Source organism: Mya arenaria, chromosome 15, assembly GCF_026914265.1.
Source record: "Mya arenaria isolate MELC-2E11 chromosome 15, ASM2691426v1".
NCBI classification, from domain to species: Eukaryota; Metazoa; Mollusca; class Bivalvia; order Myida; family Myidae; genus Mya; species Mya arenaria.
This window is the reverse complement of record NC_069136.1, coordinates 26,087,094-26,095,547: the sequence shown is the minus strand read 5'-3', so window position 1 is coordinate 26,095,547 and position 8,454 is coordinate 26,087,094. Positions and strand designations below refer to the sequence as shown.

The window sequence follows — 8,454 nt, the reverse complement described above, 5'->3', positions numbered from 1 at the left end:
ATACAGATAAATGAGAATATAACATCGGAATGTAAATAAGCGGTCATTTTGAGTGTGTGTTCATGTAATGTGTTATATCTAATGTATACTTATTCTGAATAAAATGATTAGGTAAGTGCTCTAAGAATATGTTGGTTATTCAATTAAAAGAATAATGCAATGGATAATGAGTTTCAATTTACCTTAGTATTGAAACGTTTAAGAACCATCCGATTCTTTTACTTGAAACAGTTTAGCTAAAGATACAATTATGACAAAGTTTATTGTCCTAACTTTAATGCATCGAACCGTTTCGTTGCTTTCATATTTATTTTATATTCATATAACTAACTCAACATTGATGAAAAAAATTGGACTCATAACACTTTCGTAGTTGCTATGTTGAAACAAGCGCATGGGGATCATCACATCAATCAATGAATCTACGCGTTAATTTGTTTCAATGTCTTCCGCATGTTATCAATAAACGATCAAGGAAGTTTAGGTCGCCACAATTTTAAATCAATATAGCCTATCGAGCGAGATCAAGCAGATCGTTTACTGCATGTTTACAATCATGACACAAAGACTTGGTATATTTTATGAAAATTAGAGTATTTGCTGTTTATGGCTTTGTGGATTTAAAAGGTGCGGGATATCGAACATCTCTATTTTGTAAGTTTCTTCATCATTTCATGTCATTTGCCTAAACTAAGAGGAATTAAACAATATTGAATTTAATTTATTGCTACTTTACAGTTGCAAAATAACGGCAAGTAAACTAATTCGCACATTGTTGAATTAAAAGTGTTAACGTTTTGGCACTTCAGCACTCAAATTCTACATACAAATGATATTGTATGCTTGCAATATATTTATGCGTTCGAGTATAAATATAGTTTTATATGAACAGAGGCGATGCGTCTGTGGGCTTGAGGCATTATTGCCGGTGTAAGATTAAATTTTGACGCGGATGAATACTGTCCCAAATATTCATTTTTTAACGGATGACGGATTATTTTTTTACGTTGAAAACTGACCCAAACAGTATACCCTATCGACCCTCGTATGTTCGTAATGGATGACTGTTATACAGATATTGAAGCGATCAAGAAATCATATCAAATCCTATGATCGAACTTATAACTTGAATATATTAATACTACATGTGTGGGTTATTTATACCACGCAATACGATAGCTTTCAATTAATACCAAAATTAAATACGACCTAACTAGTACTCGATTCATTTTATACGTTGAAAACTGACCTGATAGTTGCATGAAAGTTATTTAATACCATGCAGTTCAGTTCATTGACATATTTTTAGTTGTAAGTTATATTCTATTGGGGGGAAGGTTTGCTACAAGATGCAAAAACTTGTTTTGCCAAGGGCCATAACGCAGCAATTGAATTCCAAGACTATTGCCAAAGGGAAATTTGTTTTTTGTTGAAATTAGTGAGGGAAAATGAGTATTGTTTCCAAAGCAAGTCAGCAACGCCTTCATCATTGTCTGAACCATTGACAGTATCTGTTTTGTTGCAAAATTAAAATCATTCTCATTTTTTGCATTGTGAAATTATTAATACAACGAGAGAAAAATAAACAGAAAGTCCACGTTTGCGAAAGTATATTCAAACTCAATATAATAATAAATAAAATTTTATAAACTCAAATGCGTTCTTCTTTAAATTGGTAACACATACATAAGCTCCATTAACCAAATATTGTTATCCGGGCAAACTTTCACAACCATAATACGTATGTACACACAACTGTTAAAATGAGTTTGTTGACTGCAGGCCAATGCCAAACATGTTACACGAACCTATGCGTGTGTGTGGGGGGGTGGGTGCGTGTGTGTGTGTGTACGTGTGTGTGTACGTGTGTGTGCGTGCGTGTGTATGTGTGTGTTTCATTGTGTATTATTTGATGTTGAAGGTAAAATGGTTTTATATAGTTCCATATTACATTTTCAGGGTGGATCACCGTACACTGGATAATGTAGCCCTAGCGAGACCAAGAAACACAATATGTCAAATCTATGTACAATTTTACATTTCTGCTTATTGTTAATTTCGAATGATAACTTTATTGATTGCAATCGTCAGATGGGTTATCCAACCAGGAAACATGCGATTAGTCCCAGATTCGATTGTTAGCAGAATAATTCGTTTTTGAAACGTAAAGGCAGGAAAAAATCCCACATGTTCAATATACCTCTGATTGAAGTTGAACTGTACAATAACACAAACTTCTAAGATGTACGAATTAGTTATATGCCGAATTGTGTCTGCGGAATGTTGCTCCTTATTACTTGTCATGTTCGCATTATATGGACTGGGCATAGTATTTTTGTGGACTGGGTATAGCCATATACTAGAAAATAGTGTACTGTGATCAGTAGTTTACTGATTGTGGCATATTTGTATCATTTTATGTTTATTAAAGCATTAACATATTTAACGACAATTTCATTTTATGAGCTAGGAGTCTATTTAAAATAAACTTCATTTTAATGAATCGTGAATTTATTTATTTTAATACCAAGTATGCTGGCCTACAGTCTTTTGAACCGCAAATCGAATTCATGTTTTGTCAGGTTTTCTTTTAAACATGGCATGTTAATTAGTTATTATCAATTATTGCGCCCGGAGTTACACAATGGGACGTATGGTGTTATGTGGTTTAAAAAAGTGCAAATGAGTTATTTCAATACGTTCATCAGATTGCAGCTTGAATGTGAATTTGAAAGCAAGCCGTATATCTTAAACAAATTTTGGTGAGTAACAGAGGGGAAATTATAATAATACATAATTACGTTGAAGGAATGAATTTACTTAAAGACTTAATTGCTGCCTTTAACAATAGAGAAACGTGCTCATTCAATATTTGGCTCCACTTGACTTATTTAACACAAACAATATACTTGCAAGATAAAAGCAATGTTCATACATTTTATATCCTAGTACATAGGTTTATCGCTTAGATGATAATTGTTTCTAAAAAATAACTAAATTTACATTACCCTTTCTTAGGTAATGACAGGAACATATCGGTTGTGACCTTACAGTTTGGGGCCACTAAGGATATTTTTAATTTGAATTTCATTGTTGTTTCTTACAGCAACGAAATCCAACATGTCCGAGAATACATAAAACTTGATAACCACGTGCGCTAGTAAATATGATACACTTTATCGCAACTGCAGATGACATAAAATCTCTATACTGGTTACTTGGAAAAAACAGCAACGAAAAACTGTTGTCACAATGACAGTGCATATGGAATTTATAGTTCTAGCCTAGTTAGAGGGAGTTTGCATTTGGCGTGGTTTAAAAACCTTTACTTTTAAATAATGTTTTCATCGAGTGTATATTTATCATGTATCATTCAAACATGGCAAATGGTGAGGAGACCTTTAGAGATGGCCAGTAAAGTAAAGCCGTAGTACTATTTCAGACGTAAAGCATATGCAGGGCTTTCAATTCTACATCGTCATTGTGTCACCATTCTTTTCTGCTAATTACTGAATTACCAGACAAAGTATTACAAAGCACTGTGGTACATATACCCTCTGTTACTTGTAATCTTTAACTAAGAAAAGTTATAGAGCGCATGTCAATGCCACAACTATCCCCAGTACATAGAAAGGCTATACTCCATACAGAATCTACGTTAAAATATATATACTCAGTACATTACCACTGCGAAACAAATAAACTAAAAATCAATCTATACAATTGCTTTAATAAACAGATCTAGCGATTGCTTACAATTGTTATTACACTGGTGTGAACATCGTCTACGTCTATAAACAAAGATGATAATCCCATGTTATGCGAATTGTGTTACCTAATAAGTCTTTATTTTCGAGTGTGCATTTAAAAAAATATTTCCCTTTTTCAAAATCAAATCTAATATAGCAAATCGTTTGAGCTCAATTATATCCTTCAACAAATGTTGATCTGACTTGCTGTTTAAGTTAACGATTGTATTACACGTCAGTAATGGGAATGGTAAAATATAGAGACTAATTTATATTTCGGTATGTGATGTTACAGGAAAGCAGAATTGTATGGCATTTGGGAAATGCGCAAATAAATACTATTCTTTAACATTTCGCAAACTGAAGTTGAATTGCATTTCTCAATGGATATTACAATACTTACAATAAATATCATAATTTGGTTAAAATAAATATAAAAAGTTATATAAATCGTTCTTTTTTCCAACATTTCCCTAAAATCTTAACTCTTGTAACATCGCGTTACCATATTCAGCCGGTTCAGGTGAAGTAGAAAGAGTTTATATATTCACCACTGAGAAGATATGCTTGAATATCGTTTTTTTTTATCTAAATTGCGCAATATTTAGAGAAGAAACAATACATTATTTAGTAGTTTAAGTGGTTATTCGCGAATTAAAGGATAAAACCAGCACGTATGTTGACTAGTCCCTTTTAAATAACATCTTGTACGCGTGATAGTATATAATTTGTACGCCTTTTTAAGGTGCTGTACTGCAAATAAACGTTTTTAATGAACCAAAATCTCAATGCAAAAATTCCTGGCATGTAATACAAATAGCATTAAAGAGAAGGGCATGTTGGCTCTGTATGCCGTAGATGTGCAAACGGACAGCAGATCGTTTAAAATACGTTGGACAACTTAGATATTATCAGACGAGAAGAAAACTTCAATGAAAAATCACGCCAAGTTTTTTGTCATTTTGATCCATTTCTGTTTTAGGCAACGAACCAAACAGCGAATGTTATCAAAATGTTTTCTAACCGATATTTTAATCAAGTTTCGCTGATTAACTTCATATATAGTGGAAATAATAACGTAAAACCAATTTTACAGTCACAAGGCAAGGGCTCAAACGACACTGAACGAGAGACAAATAATGTGATAACATCATAATAGCCTTCGCATCAATGAATGATGGTAGTACCGCATTGGAAACACGAGTTCACTTGAATTTTAAACCAGTTTAAATATGCCAATATTTATGCCAAAAGGTACAGAAACAAGCTCAGTAGCAAAAAGTTTAAACATAAACCCGGTTTAATGGCACTGGGTAAACGCCAAAGACATAGAACATAAAATTACAAACAAGAAACATGAAAGAACAGTACAAAACTCCACAAACAGCACAGAGCATACATACTCTACATAAAAAACTAGGTATGTTTATCAAGGATTGTAAGGTACCGCCCTTGGAACATTCAGTAAAATGTAAGTTTGGTTGGGGTTTAAACCAGTTTATGTACACGAACCTTACTCTTATCTTATCTTAACCTTATAGTTGTTCCAACATTTACGAATAAGAATAACGAAATTTAAAATATAAACCTCATCGGACCAAGCATCCACTTCTCTTATGAAAGCAATGAAGACTCAAGAAAAACGAATAATTTTAACTGATTAAGTCATTTCGATAATACAACGACCTATTCATTCGGATAACCGTGTTCAAGTTACAGGCTACCAATTACTTTTCTTATACATTTCAATGTACATAGACAAAGTTCAGATTCGAAAAAATGCCATTTCTAGATTTTCAAGTATATAACATCCCTATAATTCCTTAAATTTCAGCTCAAAGCCAATTGATTGTAACACTGATTAAAAAGATAATCATATGCAGAAAAACTGCAAAGGAAATTAACCCTGCCAGACACACCGTACTGCCTGCCGGTCCGAAGCCCCCCAAAAAGGTGACGGTAAGTGTTTTACTGATTGAAAACAAATGTATTTTACAAAATAAAAAGAACGTTTTTGTTTTTGTAGATTTCTATGTATCATTGCAGGAAGCAGACGTATTTTTTGTAACTACATTAAGGCTTTCATTCATTGATCATAAATGTTTACTATTAAAACATGTATTCATATTGTATTCATAAAATAACATATGTGTAACCATGTTTTGTTGTGTAACAAAACACCAACTTTATAAGCACGTGTGGAAATGGTTCAAGATAGAGGACAACAAAAAAACGTTAACGCAGCAAGAAATATGATATATTAGAAGTATGTATGTTTTAAACCTTTGAAGGCTACTTTAAATGTTCAAGATGTAAATCGTTTTTTTATGTTCTCTTTCAGGATTTCCTCCAATATACAAACATTCACAAAGACATATAGAACTATGCGTGACGCTTGCAAATTAAAGCGCAAAAAGACGCATGCAATTACTTGTGTAATCTTAAACATGTTTCTGACGTTTAACTTTCTGCTGCTTATAACAGTCTGGGCTGTTGTCAGAGCATCTTTAAGTAATCCCCAAGCAAGCGCAATATGCATTCCTTGCGACAAAACGACGCCGAATACTTTCTCAGGACCAAAGATTGATCATTCCACTATCAAAATGAGAGAAGATGGTATGTGCTGTGGACCTGTCGAAAGCATTGCTCAGAATGTATTACAAAAGGTGAATAATAATGGCATATGAACATAAATAATTTAACCACATAGCATTTAAAACCTAAGAGAATGAAACGATGTAGGAACAGATTCATTTCTTTCGCTTAAAAATAACTTTCGCTTTAAATGTCGATACACATTTCTAGTTAAATGTTCACTGGCGCATCTTATGAACACTAATTGTGTCTAGTTGAACAACGATGCTTGTTAAAATATAATCTTCATTTCCGCACTAGGATGTGGTTGAGCAGTACTACGAATATAGGAAAAACAGTGCAAGTAAGTATTCGTTTTGCAAATGAATAAGGTGAATGAGCCACCCTCCCCCCCCCCCAAAAAAAAGTGATGTCAATTTGAAATCATAAAGAAAATAAGTAATACAACATTTGTGACATAAGATTAAAACATAGTTCGCTGATACACATCCTTTAAAAGCGATAGATTAACAACAAAAGAATGTTTCTTATTATTTATCTACTGAACTTCATTATAATAACAAACTTCAGGTCTGCTTGATATATTAGACGATTCGGTAATTGCTGACTGTCAAAGGGAAACAAGCAACAAACACCCCATGTCGAAAATTGTCGGAATCGTAGAGTTCAAACCTAGCTACATAGTTAACGGTAAGTTTAAACACTTTACAATATTTAGGAATTGTTCAATACTTGTAGTAGCATCTATCACTGATAACATATTACATTCTACTTTAATTGAAGGTCATTACAAAGTCCTGTGGAATAAGAATGGCCGAACGTTTTCTGCGAACAATTGCGTCCACTTGGAACCAGAAGGGGAAATATTTGTCCGACAGCCTGGCTACTACATTGTTTCTTCGCAACTGAATCTTATAAGACAAAATGAGACTGGAACATATAGAAATGAAACCAGTCCAACGGTCTTTAGTCACCATGTAGATCTCTTTTCACAAAAGTTTGGCTGGACTGGAATCTTGATGCAAACCAAGAAATCAATTCAAAGAAACGACGGTTTCTATACAAGTTTTCTTTCTGCGGTTTTCAAGCTAAACAAGAATGATAGACTCTCCGTGTCTGTATCGAATCCTGAATATTTAGAGACTGACAACCCTAACGATCATTTTCTGGTTTATTATACCTATGATCTGCCATACTAAAATACGGCTTAACTTTATCAATAAATTATTTTGAGACCTGTGTAACGTGCCTTTAATTTGACGAACTCAAATTGTAAAGTCTGACTGAACTAAGTACATACATAAATGAAATCAAAGAAGAAAATGTCTTACTTAATAGTACGAAAACATCTTGGGGTACATATGAACAATATTATTTACCTGGTACATGCGAATAGCTACTGTTTTCAATACGTTATATTTTAGACTTTCTCTTCTAAGACTTTATTCAATTTTCTAAATGTTGGTGAATATATTTTACAATTCAAATACAATCTTTTTTTGATTATTGTCGTCCCGTATAATGGCAGAAATGAATGCTTTTTGTTGGCTCGTATATTTTATGACTGTTTTGTTAAAACGTATTGCTTGTTTGTATTACTTTTTTGTTATTATTTTTTGTTATAATTAGTTAAAACGTCCCAAATCAATAACGCGTTTCATTTAATTAACTTTTCAGTAGGAATAAGCTAGCGAGATGAAAGCAATATTCATATTATATATATGTTAAAAGAATGAAATCTAAATGAGATTTTGTCCTTTCCATCCTTTGCCTTCCTGAGTCTGAGACTGTTGAGTACAGTCCAGAGACTGTTTGTTAACATACATAAAATCAGACCGCAAATTTTCATATTTGTAATATATTTAATATGCATATGAAACACAAAAAACTGTATAGTTTTCTGTTTTGTTCTGTTCTGTATACCACGTGATAAATTGCGTTATAAATGCTACGTCGGCAGGCAATATTTTGCTCCGAACGAACCCCTGAAACATACATAACTTTTGTTTTACTAAGAGCAAAATATTGATCTAGGATACCCAGCAAGTTTCTGTTTACACATGACGTCAAAACTACACGGTCCACAAACCATGTATTCGTCAATCAGTTA

The 8,454-nt window shown here is 33.0% G+C and overlaps 1 protein-coding gene across 3 annotated transcripts; it reads left to right on the top strand.

Annotated features, from left to right (window-relative positions):
• Window positions 1-541: 541 nt before the first annotated feature.
• On the top strand, window positions 542-8,245 carry LOC128220396 (uncharacterized). Of its 3 annotated transcripts, XM_052928770.1 has the most exons (7): window positions 564-654; window positions 1,960-2,026; window positions 5,584-5,708; window positions 6,091-6,415; window positions 6,645-6,687; window positions 6,915-7,034; window positions 7,128-8,245. In XM_052928770.1, exons 4-7 carry the CDS (start codon window positions 6,134-6,136, stop codon window positions 7,541-7,543), a joined length of 861 nt encoding a protein of 286 aa, XP_052784730.1. In that variant the 5' UTR covers window positions 564-654; window positions 1,960-2,026; window positions 5,584-5,708; window positions 6,091-6,133; the 3' UTR covers window positions 7,544-8,245. The 3 variants fall into 3 exon arrangements, with proteins under 3 accessions (XP_052784729.1, XP_052784730.1, XP_052784731.1); XM_052928769.1 differs by lacking the exon at window positions 1,960-2,026 and having other exon boundaries at window positions 542-654; XM_052928771.1 differs by lacking the exon at window positions 1,960-2,026 and having other exon boundaries at window positions 613-654; window positions 5,633-5,708.
• Window positions 8,246-8,454: the final 209 nt, after the last annotated feature.

Coding starts and splice junctions, on each gene's coding strand:
- LOC128220396 (XM_052928769.1), top strand. CDS start 6,134: ATGCGTGACGCTTGCAAATTAAAGCGCAAAAAGACGCATGCAATTACT. Junction 6,416..6,644: donor CTCAGAATGTATTACAAAAG/GTGAATAATAAT, acceptor TTTCCGCACTAG/GATGTGGTTGAGCAGTACTA. Junction 7,035..7,127: donor ACCTAGCTACATAGTTAACG/GTAAGTTTAAAC, acceptor CTTTAATTGAAG/GTCATTACAAAGTCCTGTGG.